At 45.2% G+C, this 15378-nt stretch overlaps 1 protein-coding gene across 10 annotated transcripts in view; it reads left to right on the top strand.

The window, feature by feature from the left end:
* The window catches only part of EEIG1 (estrogen-induced osteoclastogenesis regulator 1), a 38649-nt gene that overhangs the window by 5745 nt on the left and 17526 nt on the right, over positions 1-15378 (top strand). Inside the window, exons 2-3 of one of the 10 annotated variants that reach the window (XM_075170397.1) lie at positions 2701-2913; positions 4355-4524. The exons of 6 other annotated variants lie outside the window; for them this stretch is intronic. Coding sequence is in view for 1 of the 4 variants with exons in the window: in XM_075170395.1 (XP_075026496.1) it covers positions 11559-11611 (53 nt within the window). In the remaining 3 variants the exon portion in view is untranslated. Of the gene's footprint in view, positions 1-2700; positions 2914-4354; positions 4525-11519; positions 11612-14313; positions 14401-15378 lie in introns of those variants that run through there. 3 more of the 10 variants (XM_075170398.1, XM_075170395.1, XM_075170399.1) reach the window with 3 other exon arrangements.

Raw genomic sequence — 15378 nt, 5'->3', positions numbered from 1 at the left:
CCCCCCTCCTGCTTACAGTGTCAGTTAATGTTGAGTGACAGCCAGATGCTCTTTACCTCGGTGCTGATTGATTTCTGGCTGCGTGTTGGCAGCAAGCGTTGCCGGTGCATGATGTGAAGGAAGTGGAAAGCCAGGTGTTATCCACAGACTCCTGACACTTCATCCTATGGTGTTCTGTTAGCGTGCCAACAGTTTCACTCTGGTATTTGAAGGAAGGGATTGTACACTGAAAGCCCATGGCTGACTCTAGAGGAAAGACTGTTTTGCATGGGTTGAGCAACTTTGAGGGCATTTCCTACCTTCCTCATTGTCTTCTGAAGGCACCTCAGACTGTATTTCCTTTGAGACCATGCTCTTCCAAGCACACACAGCATTTAAGCTTGGTTTTCTGATCCTGGCACTCTGGCACCAGTTTGAACCAAAGAACATAGTCTTCTGCAGCCCAGCAGCTGTTTGCATGCAGGCTTGATCTGGGAAGAGCTGAGCCTGTTAGGGTGGTCCGGCCTCCAAGTATTTTGGTGCTGTAAGCCTGAACTGAGAATGTTCTTAGCCTTGCAATTTTTAATTGAGTAAGAGTGAAAGGCCACTTCCTGCACTGCATGCTTTTTGTGTGTGTGTGTGTGTAAAGCTGCATCCAGAAAGCCAAAGGAAATGCTGATATTTGGGGAGGCACCTCATAGCGATAGCTCCCTGTGGACTGAAGTCAGCTTTTGTGTAAGTGTGGCTTTGTCATCCTTATGTAGGTACAGACCTAAAGCTACTTGCTTTCCTCAGCTGACAGGATGCAAAGCATCGTTATGTCTTAGTGGTATACACAACTTTTTCATTTCTGTAGGACATAAATAAAGGGGGAGAAGCATTGCCCTGCTAACACATGGCTGGTGTTCTGGGTTCAGAAATCTTTGTGAAGGGAGGTGCAAGTCATCCCACCTCTGAAATGCAGCTGTGTCTCTGGTGAGAGTTCAAAATCAACTAATTCACTGTCTTCACGTAAATAGTCACTGTGCCTGATGTTACAGGATCCTTCAGGTTCACCACATTTGGCTCTTTCAGACTGGAAAATTGTTAACTGTTTGGTTAATCAGAGACTAAAAGACTGATTCAGCCCAGTTGAGATCTAAATCTTCACCGCTGTCTGCATTAAAACGAAGGTTAGGTAACTAAATAGTTTCTTCCAGAGTCAGCGTCCCCAAGAGGGGAAGAAAATTAGCTGTGCTGAAAGGAGAGGATCACAGGCTGAGTTCTGCCTCTTGATTTGAGCGGGATTGCCAGGGTGTAGTAGAGGAAGGAACTTGCTTGTGGCTTTAAACTGTTCTCCCAGTTCCATATTTTAGGACGACGTGCGTTTGGCTCTATCCTCTGCTAGAGCACGTGGTGTGACAACGTATTTTAAAAGTGGGGTTTTTTTGCAAACATGTCTGAAAATGTAGACCTTCCCTATGTATAAATATATTCCTACTATACAGATCGAGAGAGTGAGTTTTAATGCTCCAGAGCAGCTCCACATGCTAACATCGTTCTTTCCAGGCTGGAGCCTCAGGAGTGGGCTGGGGGTGTTAGAGGAGGAGGCATTTGAATACAGCCTCTAGAAATGGTTTGCAATAAAATACAGCCTAGTTCAAGATAATATTAAGGCATAGTACCTGCACTGCTTGCGTTCTGAAACAAATATAGAGAAACTAGACAGCAAAGATGATAAAAAGGGGTTTCGTTCCAGCAGTGTAGCTAAATGTAGATGAAAGTCGTGCGAGCAGAAGCAATGGATGAGGTTTAACCTCTGGCAAGTTGAGGGTGTTGGAAAAGTGCAGAAGTGATACAGCACCGCAAGGTCCCCAGCACAAACCATCTTCAGCTACACTTTGAATTTGCAGAGCATTTCTTTCACCTTTTCTGGGCTCTGGCTGCTACACCTGCAGGGTCTGACTGCAGAGGCTTTGGGGTGGGTTGATTTGCTTCGTGCCAGACTTGCCTCTTCCTGTCACCAGTCACTGCGTTGGAGCCTGTCACAAGACAGGCAGAATTACGTTAAAACTTTCCTGCCGTGGGGGCTGTATCCTGTTGAGTAAAGAACGGTCTCTGTTCGTGCTCTGACTCCTGTTCCGCCTGCTGTTGCTCAGGCAGGGGCTGCTTTGTTGACCAGAAGCTGTAATCTAAAGCGCCGTAACCGATACGCTGTGTGTACAGCATCAGTAAATATGTTCAGATACAGCCGGCTTTCAAACTTCCCCCTCATCGCCGATTCTGAACTGGCATTGCTTTGACAGCTAAATCTTAGCAACAGCCTTATCTGTGTGACTTAAGCAGCCCTTGGCTCAAAAAATTACTCATTGGAAATTAATGTTCTACTTTGAGACTGGGGCCCTGTGGCCTGCTTGATTTACAGGGTGGGAATACTATCAGCTCTGGCCGAGGACAAGGGGAGGTAGGAGAGGGTGCCCCCCCTCCCCGAAATACAGGGGAAAACCTAAATGGCTTCCAGTCTGTTTATTCTTTGTGCTCTTGAGCTGCCATCAGTGTTGACTCTAGCTTTGTAGCTGTATTTCGGAGGAATTCATGCATGCCTTCGGGAGCCTGTGGTCTCACTGCACAGTGGTTGGTATTTTAATAGGCCATAAGTTGCCAATGGCAAGTTGTTCTGGTACCAGTTTCTAGATAAATGAGGTAGGTACAGATTTATTTCTTATTATTATTTTATTGCAGGAAGCTACATCTGGTAGTGTTTCAGGAAAGAACCTGCCGCCTCCCTCAGATCAGAAACCTCCCTCACTTCAGGGCAAGTCTGCATGCTCACAAGCCTGACGGAGCGGGATGGTGAGCTCTCGCAGCATCTACCTGCGCTTGGCTCTGTAAGGTCTCATCCGTGCAAGGACAGACGGATGTGGCTCTGTATGTGGCCTCCCTTTTTCAAACAGGGTATGTTCTGCATCCTCTGTGGGCTGCCAGCTCTGCGCCGGGCTTACAGCCTGCTCTGAAATGGGTCAGGAATTATTTTGTAGCTGTGGCTCATTGTATAATAAAACAGAAGCCTTTAGGAGTGCCCTGGACCAACATTTGGATCTGCTTGTTTCTTCTGTAATGGCCTGTGACCTCATATCAGTAATCTGTGCTGTAAAGGTAATTATTTCAGGTGTTATTTCAGGTGGCTGGATGTGTTACCCCACCCCAGTACCAGCTGCTTACACTGCAGGATGGGAGGCTGTTTTTTTCTTGCAGTTTATTCATATTATGCCAAGTGCACTTGCTAGGAGACACGATACACATCACTATCGTAACTCCGGACTTGGCATTATGATCTCTCTGGTACCATACAGTGGGACTCGGCATCTCATTTTAGTGCCTGGGTTTGAAAGGCACTTCCCACTAGACAAACAGTTCTGCCTGTGTTCACTGGATGAACAGCCTTCTTGTTTGGTGTATTTTTAATCTGATGAGCAAGAAAGCGAATTGTTCTGCAGGATTCGAAATTGCTGATCTTCATGGATGTCATTTTCACGTGCTCCTCTTGAGTCTCCCATGTAGCTCAATTGATAAGGCTGAGATGTGGAAAAGATTGAGGAAATGGGACTGGGTTATGGGGATGAGGAAGAAAATGAAGAGGAAGCACATGGGACTAGAGGACTGGGAGGAGGCAAGCGTGGAAGAGACAGGATGTTCTAGATAAGCAATAGCATATACAGTCTATGTAACGGATGCTTTCCCTGTGGATAGAAAGTAGCTGAGCTGGCAAGAGAGCAGGATTATGCCTTTCCTTTAGCTGAATTTATCATACTACTTTAGTGAGAGGAGGCCTTGAAGGAGGTCCCATGTTGTAGTAGGAGGTGGGACTGAAGCTAAAAATACTTTTATGGCTACGTGCTGTATTGTAAATAAGAAATTAACTCAACTGTCTGTTGAGCCCGAAAGCACTGACGGTGCTTACATGGGAGGAAGGAAGAGAGTATATGGATTTACTGTCCTGGAAGGGCTAGAAAGCCACAGCATTAACTAGCAATGCAGCTTTAGAGACCTACAGAGACCATCACCCCTGCATGTGGTTGGTAACTAGCCTGAAATGTGCTCACTGAAATAAACAGCTAAAGCTAGAAAACGTTTTTTGGGATTGCTGCTTCCTAGAGCTGCGTGTTTGCCTCAATGAGGCAAGTCCCTTCTCTTGCCCTTCAGTGTACCAAATGCAGAAAACGAAATTTAAGGTCTTGTTTAGAGCCTTTCAGAAATTACCAAGCTTTGTGCTCCAGTCTGGCTTTGCCAATGGAAAAGCAGGTCAAGGAACCTGTAATAGGAAACCCTGTTTGAAAGGGATGTGGCCTCAGGGTTTCATTTTGGGGTAGTCACATACCTCCATTTTTGCTTCCAGAATAAAACTTTGTATGAAATGACTGTGGCAAGATGTTTCACTAATGGATATTGGGTTAATGATCAACAGAGACTCCCTCAGCCAGCTGCCACATGAAAGACCGGTCAGCGTATGCCTACCTGTGCTCCTGCGCTGCAGCTGGCGTTTTCATTGCTCCTGAAATGCAAGTGGTGAGTGTAAGGAGCACAAAATGGGGAGGCCAGAGTGAACCCTGCCAAAGGTTTCCTATTGCCTTGCTCGCTGTTTTGCTTCCAGTCCTTAAGGGATAATATTGCTCATCAAAATAAAAATGCAAATGGCTGGGAGAGGGGGAAGGAAAGGCTTGTCTGGAAAAACTCAGGCTTAGAGAATTACTTGTTTCCCCTTGTATCAGACTCTTTCAGGCTTTATGCATGCTTGAAACAGCAAAGGTGAGGTTGGGTGTGATATCATGGTTTTCAGTGGATTTTTGTTCGCATGTGTATAGGTTGGGGAGAAGGTTGTGTTTGCAGAAGCTTGGCTGTGTTTTCATCATGCTTTTTCTGTTTCTCTTGCTAGTTCCTGTTCTTCCCATCATCGCCTAGGCTGTGCCTGCGTGTCACGGAATATGAGGGAGGAATCGAGGATATTTGTAATTCAGCAATCTTTCCAGATCTCTTAATGCTCCATTGCCCTGGAACGGAGCAATAGTTTGTGTTCACACTTTGACGTAGACTTGCTGTACCAGGTCAGCCCCAGCTAGCGCAGCATCCTCTTTCCAGACTAAGCAATAAGGGCTATTCAAGAGGTAGTCTGCTTGCCTCTGTTACAGATTAATTATGGAGTAACCCCTCTGTAGGAAAGCTCTTTTCCTGGCTTCTGTCAGCGGCCTGCTATGTTTTATCTCATACTTCGTTAACACTGGGCAATTGCATCTGCATAAATGTTGAATTCTTTTCAAGTGCCGTGCTGCTCATCTTCTGCCTTCAGTAGCCTGCAGTACTCCTTGCCGCAAGGCAAATTCGGTGTTGTGGAGGAGTGTATTTCCTATAACTGTTTCTTACACTTGCTGCTTTTCTGCTTTGTTGAATACCCTTTTTCTGCTGTACTGGGAGTAGCTGATCATACTCTGATTGGCCACTGTTCTCTTTAAGGTCCGTTTCTGATGTAGGTTTATAGCAGTGGCTTTTCCTGCTTTCCTGCAAGTACGTCTGTTCTTTCAAAATAAACCTGCATGTTGTCTTCCCTCCAGAAGTGATGGATGCACATCTCCAACGTCATTTGTTCTCAGTAGGTGAGAATTAAGGGAATGTGTCTGAATACAGCTGGTAGTGACAGCCACAGAGGAGGTAAAAACTCTCTGATCCTCAGAAACCCGCTCCTGGCAGCTGAGCAGAGGGAGTCTATGCTAACATCTCCCAGGGGCTTAACCCGCACCAACTGCTGTTGCAAAATGCTCTCCCGTATTCTGCTTTTAACCAAGATGTAATTTATGAAATTACCTTTCTCTGATTAGGACAAGTTGCATCATGAGGTATTGGTCTTTCTTAGAGAATTGCATTTGCCTGGAGCTGTGGCTCTTTTGTTAGAGCAAAAGCAGCTCTAACTGCTCTGTCTCAGACTCCTTTCTCTCCTCTCGCTGGCTTAGAACCATGTCATCGTACCAAGCCTGACACACTCCGGATTCGGGGTAAAAGGGAAGAGAGTTGGGAGAGGCAGGGTCTAGAAATGCCAGCCCGTCACCACCAGTATGGTGATGAGTCAGGGGGCAGCAGGATTTACTCAGCAGCCTTTTTTAATTTGCAGACCTCTTCTGCTGAGTAGCCTTTTTGCTGATAAACCCTAACAGCGATAGATATTGATGGAGGGGACAGAGATTCAGTGAGAACATGTTTGGACCTTGTCCTTAAAACCAGTGACCTGGTTTGTACTGCTGAACGGTGCCTTTATAAAGGAACCATCATAAAACACCTGTATTCATCATGGAATGAAAAAGCTGCTGTTAACATACAAAGGGCTTTCTCCTGGACTATTGTATTGGTTTTGACTAAACGTATACTATATAGAAGTGATTCATAGAGGAACATGTCTGAGCACGGTAGGGTGTTACCTCTTGGGTAACTAAACCTACTTTTAGCACCAAGGTTGACTTCAGGCAGCTTATTTACTGAAGGGCTCTTCAGTGTACTCAAGCCAAATTGCAGTGATGTTACATCACATGGTATTAATGAAATTATTCCAGAAATGAACTTGGCCTCATGTGCAGGTTAATTTGCACTATAAAGACTTCTCTGGAACAGCTATACTGGCAAACTCTCCTAGTTGAAACAGGGCTGATATTGGCAATAAAATGTCACTTAACTATTCTGGCATCAGTATGTCTTCACATGCCATGAATCTGCCTTAGAGGCAAAAAGATTCGTCTCCGTGTACATCACTTGAGTCAGGGATGTTGTTCTTAGTCTTGTGTTCATTCCCTTCAGGGTTTTCATTTTCCAGATTTACTATCCCAGCAAAGCCCTGGAATATTGACTTGACCTATGTCTTGATTTTTCTCATCTTGGGGGGGCATGGATTTTTTTTGTTTTTCTTTATAAGAGCATCTTGTTTACAAACACAGCTTTCTTGCATCATGGAGTTGTAGCCATCTCTTGTACCCTGTGTGGTAGGGATATTATCAGTTCTCTGTGCTGGAGTTTACATTGCTGTCTTTTTTTGGAGTTTAAATTTAGTCAGCGAAAGGCAAATCTGGAGTCTCTCAGAATGACAGCTAACACTTAGGGGATGAAGAAAGTTTACAAATATATCAGCAACAGATAATCGGTGAATCTTCATTTTACATCTACAGTCTGTCAGAAGTGAAAAGGCTTTCCAAGCTACAGCATGATACAGAAACACGTATTGCCTCTGAAATATGGTGGGTTAATCTGCTTTAATCTTACAAGAATCTGTGCAGAACAAATCTCAGAGTTTTTCTGCAGCATTTGGGACTTTCTGAAGCTTTAGTTCCTCTATCTGTTAGAACCACAGGGGAAATTTGAATTGTGATTTGTCCAAAGGGCAAACGGGCCCTGGGAGAGTCAGGATTTGGTTTTTTCCTCTTTTAATTTTTGTGTTTGTTACTGTGCAATCGACTTGGTAATGAGCCTGAACACTCGCTCCCTCTGTGCCCTCCATCCCCCAGTCACATGGAGGTCTCCCAGCTTGGGTTTGCTCATCCCCTGTAACTCCAGCAGACTTGGCTGGAAGCATAGGTCAGGGTTCAGGAGCCCTTTTAGTTAAGTTGTTCCCATGCCTGTTTCACATAGAGCACGTTTGATTGTTCAGTGGTCGTAGTTGTGGAAAATCGGATCTGAAAGGTGTTTATGCCCAGAGTTAGACAAGTTCTTCAGGGTGTGCTGGGTGTGAACTGCAAAGTAGCCCACTCTTCTGCAGCACAGAGCAACCATGGGAGCAAGAGTAACGACATACCTGAGACAGACTGGAGAAGGCAGCACCAACACAGAGCAACCTGAGTGTCGTAGCTGGTGGCTGACCTGGGCAGACCCAAGGGAAATCTGCAGTGCAGGCCTGTTCTTGCTTCTTCTGAAACTGAAACCCTTGTGAATTTGCTTCTGAGAAGAAAGCACTGGTGGTGGGCTTGGCAGCCTGGCACGTGGTTCGTTCTTGGCTAATCCCGCTCCAACGTAGTCTATCAGAACAATAGAAGTAGGAGTTGGTGTGGTGACTCAGTGCATGATCAAGTTCAAAAAAAGAAAATGCGTCTTTCGGTGTTCAATACGCACGTTATTACAGACTTGTGTTTCAGTAACTGAGTCATCTATCCAGTTATTCCTTTCCTTACACTTAAGAGTTTGGTTCTTTGCTTGTGATGTTTTTGCTCCTGGCACATATCCCTGGCTTCTGACCAAAAAGAGCTTGTGCTCTGTAGATGTGGCAAGAAGTCCTTGGATATGTGCTACTTCGGGTTGGTCTGTCTTCAGCACAGTGTGTAACAGTGGATGCATTGCACAGCATTTACTGTTACAGTCCCTTCTTGTCCTTGTTTTCCTGATGTCTGGCTTTTCTTCTCTGCTTCGAGATGGCAGAATGTAAATTATAAATACCTCAAAGCAGACTGGCTCTGCTGGGCACGTCCTGTCTGTAAAGTGCCATCCATGTACACGTCCCTTGCTGTTCTGCAGCTGAGTCTGTTAGAATTATTTCCCCTTGCCTTCTCCCTGCTCCACCCTTACTTACCCTTCCAAAACTCATCTGACTTGTTCCATAGCTTAAGTTTTAAAGGGTCATTATTCTGTGACTTTCTTTCTCCATTTGGCACAATTTTTATTTCGTTATGCAACTTTGCTGTAGCACTCGGTCACCAGCTGCATGCTATTTTTTAATAACTTCCATTGTTTCTCATAGTATTTTTAACATAGTTCATGTTAGGAGAAGCTTAAAGGTTTTAACATTTAGATACAAGGAATGGTTGGAAATATTTTTTTCTAGAATAACCACTCTAGGTTTTAGAAGCCCTGGATGCACTGGAGAGCGTGGTTACCCAGTGCAGTGATCTGGAGTACATGAGATGGACTGCACTGGAAAGCTCTTGCCTATGGGACATTCTGCATGAGGTGCAGGATTTCATGTCTGTCACTTATAAAAGACGTGTCTGGATGCACGTGACTGGAGTCCAGACATAACTGAATTACTGCCGTTCAAAGAAGCTGTTAATACGCAACTAGGAATGCTGATGCTGGAGGGTTTTCTGCTGGTGATTGACTGCCACCCCCATTCTCCAGTAGGTATTATCACTCCCTGGCTCGTACTGGTGGACCTTTATCAAGATTGATCACTGCCTTGGAGGGAACTGTAATATGCAGTTCAAAAGCTGTGCTTCTACGGAAATAGGCTGCTTCTGGAAATAAGGTTAAAGCCATAAAAAGTCAATCACTTGCCTGCTAGATACCAGCTTATTTCCTAAGGAGGATTTCTAAGTCATTCTTTGTATCCTGTTTTTATTTCATGCTCGCCTCATTGTTTTTGCTCCAGTTCTTTCATCGCCTGCCTTTCACATACTTGGTGCTGTTGTCATCTCCCCTGTCCCCCAGTGAAATGCTCTTGACTGTTCCTTACCTTGGTTTCTCAGCTGTGGTTGAAGTTTCTTCCATTAGCTTTTTTCTTTCCTGTACAGTTGCTGTTAATCCTTTTTCCTGTATTTGTCTCTTCTCCAGTCAAATAGGGATTATGCAAGCTGTGCTGTTAACTGCGTAAGTGGAATCTAGTTTCCTGAGCTGACTTTCCCCTACTCCTCCTTCCCTGTTCGCAATTCCCCCACCTCCCCAAGTGCCAGCGAACAGCAGGAGCGGATGTACATCCATCTCCTGGTGTGAGGCAGAACTAAGCAAGCACGGTAAAGCCTTCCAGAAGTGTTGGAGTTTGCCTTGTTCCCCCCAAAAATGCTGGGTCGTGTGAATGCTTCATTCTAAAAGCATTGGTGTTCAAATTTGGCATTTAGAGAGCCCATACGTATCTCCCCTCTGGTGTGAATGAAGAACTAAATTGAGAGGTATAAGCTAACACGCAGAGGAGGGTGTGGGTAGGTGTCTTTCTCCAGCATGGGTCATTGGAATGGATTTGCTGGGAATTCAGAAGTGAATTTTGTGAGTAGGTGGTGGATGTGATGACCTTACTGCTGAACCCTCGTTTAAAACACTTGCAGTGAAACATCCAAATAAGACTTGTTTCAAATGACAAAGGCTTGCTTAGTTCTCTTAGTAACACAGCCTGCATCATCTGTCTCTGAGCCATTTTTCCATCATAACTGCTAATGTCTACTACACAACAACCAGCACTTGTCAGCTGGAGAATACTGGGTTGTTTGCAGTGGGGGAGACGTCCAGCTCTTTGGGTTGGCAGTTGTTCTGGTCAGTGATGTCAGCCCAGTCAAAACAGAGTAACTTTATTGTTGAGAGCTACTTGCAGCCCTTTCTGTTCTTCTGCTCAGGAAAGGCAAAACCCCTCCATGTAAATAACATGCCATAAAGCACTTGGTCGCCTCCAGGTTAAACTGTCTTGGATTTCCATGCATTGTGTATCCAGCTGGTTTTTTATGATCCTGTATGATGTTTCCTAAAGAATATGGTGTGTCACCTCTGATTCTTGGGATACATTTCCACTGAGCTTCCAGCACCAATTGCTGCATCGTGTTTGCTTCTGCTTTCTAGCTGTGTTTGACCTGCTTGAGTTTGACAAGATAAAAAAGATGGCAGCCCTAAGCTTTTACTAATGCGATACATTCCCACGCTGCTGTTTGGTGTGCTGTCTGCTGATGGTGCTTCTTGTTTGCTGTTGATTTCTCTCCTTTTGCTTGCCAGGTATCTGGATGGCAAAGCCTTAGAGCTGCAGTTTTCTTTAATAATACGTGTGCTGCAGTGAAGTGCCCTGTCCTAAGGCTGTTATTTGGGGATACCTACAGCTTTTGAATCATATATCTAAACCAGTTAATGGCTAAATGAAGGCTTACTTTCTCTTATATATATGTTTTCACCCACATTCGTATTTTCTATGCTTTATAGGCAGTGATTAGGCCCTCTGTTTGTAGCAGGACCTGCTGTGTCTGTAGGATGATATAAATTTTGGCATGCTGTGAGCACCATGTGAATACTGGTAACTGACCTGGGCATCTTAGAAAGTCAGTTTTGAAATGGGTTTTTCAGGGACTTTTCCTTGCCCTTACCGAAGGTCTTTCATACAGCTTTGCACTAGATAACATGGTTAAAATAGTAACTATCTTCTCCAGAGCATAACGCGGAATTGTTCCAGACTTTGCCAAGCTAAGGGAGTGTCAGTGATCCTGCTCTAATTCAGCCTTTGGAAGTGCTGGGGAATAGATGAGGCTGTTTCTGCAGCTGAAAGCAGAGCCGTGCAAAGAAATGCTGTAGAAGATATGTGATGTTGCCCTTCGGATGCAATCTGCTGAAATAACTTGATTTTTTTTTTCTTTCCCCCCTCTCTGTGATTGAGGGGGTTGTACCTGTATTGCTGAGGTTGTGTTACCTTCCTCCCCAAAAGACCCACTGCTGGTGTACGTCGGGGCCCCTTCGCGGGCTGCTTTTCAATCCTTTGCACTTAAATGAATCTGAGCTGGGACTTGGCTCATTGGCCTCTTTAAAATGGTGTTATCTTTCTTGTGCCTTATCAGATCGAGATGCTGCTTCAGTGATGTTGCACTCCTGCGTGCAGTGGTGAACCAGCGAGGAGGATGCAGAGCACCGTCTGCTGCGAGCAGGCAGGAGGATTAGTTCTGCTTGAAGGGTCTGACACAGATCCACATCTCTGAGAGGGGGGACAGTGAGCATGTGGGTTGGGCATCAGAAATAGGAAAGCTCGCTCTCCCTCTTTGTGTGGATGAGGAGGAAATCTGAATAAGCAGCTCTTTGTGTGCGCTTATCTATATACTGTCTCATTTAGCCTGAGGTTTTCCCACATCTGCTCCCGTGCATGAAACATCAGACTGAAACACATTGCTCTACTGAAATGTTTGGCATTAGAAAGCTATTTTTTGTTGTCGTTGCCCTCCCAGTAAGCCTGTGGCCTTCTTATGATGTTTCGTACTTTTAACTGTCTGATGTGTGACTACTGCCATAAAGTAAGAGTGAAACATCTGCTTTTCTAAATGTTCCAGCAAGGCAAAACTGTTTCAGCGGGTTGTCTGTTTGAAGCATGATACCCAGTTGGGCGCGACTCAGCTTTGAGTCTGTAAATAGAAGTTTTAATCTCTGTCCTGGTGTTTCATTAGCTAGGTTTTCATGTGGGACAGAGGCCCACGGTAGCCCAAGATAGCATGGGTCGTATACGTGGCCTTTTTCTAGAAGTGTTTGCTTTAGCTAACTTGCAGTCATAGTGAGCTTTGTGGCTTTCTGTAACAGTGCTACTCTGTCCGTGGCACTAAAATCACAGTTGGTAAACATCTCTTCTCTAAAATCTGTTCATCGCATGTTCCTCCGCCTCTCTCCAGAGCTGCAGTAAGGCTGTGCATGAGATCCAAACCCAAAGAGGCCTTGGTGGCTTCACCGAGCACGCTGCTACTTCTGTAAAAGTAGATAAACCGGTGGGTCGCTGCCGTGCATCATTCCTATAACTTGGATTCATACTGTGCTATAGTGAAACATCTTCTAATTGCTCTTCTTCTGGTAAATCTTCTCGAGGGGTAGGATGGTGACTGGGGGATGCAGTAAACTGTCCCTTCTGACTGGTCAAGGAGCTGGAGGTAGATGAGCAGCTCCAGGGTTGGAAGAGCCCGAGAAGCTCTTTCTGGAACTCCACTTTTCACAAAAGCTGCCGCAGGGTTGCATCGGTTTATTCTGAGGAGGTATATTTAGGTCTGGAAGAGTAATTACACTGCTTTGAATAAGTCTCGAGTCAGAAGAGGGCAAAGCTTAGCTTGGCAGGGATTCAACCTTCTGGGAGTCTTTTTGCAAAATGGTGCAAACGGCTTTTTTAAAATAAAACTTCTGAAGACCCGTTGAATTGGCACCTAGTACCAGGCATTGGTCTGATCTATTTCTGGCTCTCCAAATACAGAGTAAAACTTAAAATTAGACACTTCTGGTTTTAAGCTGTTAGTTTCTCCTTTGCTTTTAGGTTCCTTGTGATTAGAATGGAAGGAAACGCCTCTCTCGGTGCAGCCCTCACCACGCTTCTTGTGTGATTTTGGTTTCTGTGTGATGGTTCCTAATTGTACATCAGAGAATATTCTAGGGCTAAATGCAAAACTGCTCCTCATCTGAGTCCGCCTTTTTCCCCTATTTTAGTGTTCTCTAATTACCAGCCTAACGATAGCTTGATGGGAGGTGGATAGACAAAGCCCATCGCTTCCCCACAATGCCATCTTTTGGAAATGTGGAACTAATTTTTTAGAGTTTGGCTTAAAACAATAGTGCTGTCGCTTGCTTGTCCAATGATACTGACCCAGCCCCCACCCTTAAAAGCCACTCTTTAAAGTAAAAAAGAAAGTTGAAAGTTGTTGTTGAATGATTGTGAAACTTGTAACTGGAAAGCAGCTTTGCATTTTATCTTGTAAACGCCTTTCCGCCCTGTGCAGACTATTCCGAAGACATAAAAAGCCCCAAGCTACGCATGCACCTGCAGCTCGGGTTCGTGTTCGCGGTGCTGTGGGTAACATAACCCCCCCCAAATCCTTTTCCTAATCCCTTGCGCCGTGTGGTATCGACAGCAGTTTTGGAAAGCCAACATACATCCTTAATAAGAAGCAGAATGTCTGTTAGCACAGCTTATGCTAACAGCAAATTAGCTATGAAGGAGCTCTTTATTACTAATCAGTACTTTTTGCCATGTTTTGAAGTAATTAGCCTTCATTGGACTTAGCAGCATCTAGCAGATGCTTAATCATAGCTGCATTGTAATACGAGTGAGAACTCATGAGTAAGGAAACTCGCACGCTAGAGCAGTTCTTGCCGATCTTACTGACGAAGCAGCTGCGGGGAGCCAGGCGCAGGCGATGGGCATTCGGGAGCTGGAGCTTAGTCACTTAAATATTCACCTGTGACAGGAGTTAGAGCTCTGAGCCGTGTTTGTGAATGAGCTTTGCAGCAATGTGCTGTTGTACCTGTCTGATCTGAAGATCATTCACTTGTAGCTGCCTTCCAGGATTCGGCTTGAAGCGCTGGCGTCGTTAGCAGAATTAGCATTAGCCTTGCTCTCTAGAAAATAGCGGTTCCTTTTTAAAGACAACTAATGCTGCTAAAATATTCGGTGTTTTCTGCATCCCATATACCTTCCTTGCATTTCTGAAGCACGTGTGTTCACAAGCGTTTTTCTATTCTGTTGAATTTGTTTTTTCATCTGTATCTGAGTTTTCCTTCCTTTAGGTCATTCAAGATACCTACTGTTAAGTCAGGTTTAAGGCACCTCACATCTGAAATTTAACTTGCCTAATTTGGCTTGCTCAGTGAATATTTTATTATAGGCAAAGCCTTTTTAATCCCTCTGGAAGTGTTTCTTCTCCTGTCTGAAGGAGCTGCAGTGAGTTGAGTGGAGCAATGAGAACCAGATCTCATCTTGAATTAATCCCAGATTCAAAGGTATTTTCGGCACTTAGATGTCTCACTTTTCAATGACTTCAATAGCTAGCCTTAGTTCTGTCTGGAAGGAGTTTAAGTTCACTGCCTTGAAGGAATTGCTGCCTTCTGTTTTCCCACGTTTTAAACAGGGATGATCAGCCCTTATCTGCATTAGAGAGGATTACAGGTTTCAGTTATTTGTCAGCTACTCTTTTTCTGTTCTCTGTGTTTGCCTTGGCCAGCACATTCAGGTCCCACAAAATAGAGGACTAGAGGGGACCTCCTGCGTCAGGATCCAGTCCCTGGTATCTGTCCTGTCGGGCTCACCTCGAGGTTGCAGAAGGGCTTGTTGGACTGTGCACCAACTTCTGCCCCTTCCTTCCCAGAAGGAGAGTTGAGGCAATACCAAGACTGATCGTTCTCCCCTTTGCCACCGATCTCTTTGGCTCGCACCGTGCCTGGGTCAGATGGTGGGACGCCTCCCTTTCCCTGCTAAAGCAAACACTTTATCGGGTGCCCTTGCCCCTTTGTCCTGTGCTAAGAGGAGAGATAAGAGCGAGATGCAAACTTGCTAGCTCATAGCTGTCAAAACTGCCTTCCCTTCCCTCCCCCCGGCCTCATTACTTTGAGAACTTAATTGGTTGAGGGCCAAGCTCTGAGCCATAAACGGGTCAGGTCCTGCAGAGACTCAGTGGGGAACCAGAGCCCCGTGGAAGGGCCCCCACGCTCCTTTGAACCTGCCTCCTTTGAAGGGTGAAATCCAGCTTCCCCTGAGGGGTCTGCAAAAGCCAAAGCTATACCTGAAATGATTCCTGCGCTCGGGAAGGCTTCTTCTCTTCCTCCTGCGGCTCAGGCTATGCTGGAGCCATGCACTTCTCCACTCGCCCTGGAGATGCGAGTAGGCTGTTCAGAAGCTGTGCAAGGAAAACTGCCTCCTCCCTGGCCGAGACTGCTTTACGGTCTGAAACCCCCTCCATGATTTGAAGCACAGTGTTTGCT

This window comes from Calonectris borealis, chromosome 21, assembly GCF_964195595.1.
Source record: "Calonectris borealis chromosome 21, bCalBor7.hap1.2, whole genome shotgun sequence".
Taxonomy (NCBI): domain Eukaryota; kingdom Metazoa; phylum Chordata; class Aves; order Procellariiformes; family Procellariidae; genus Calonectris; species Calonectris borealis.
This window is presented reverse-complemented; position numbering and strand designations above follow the sequence as displayed.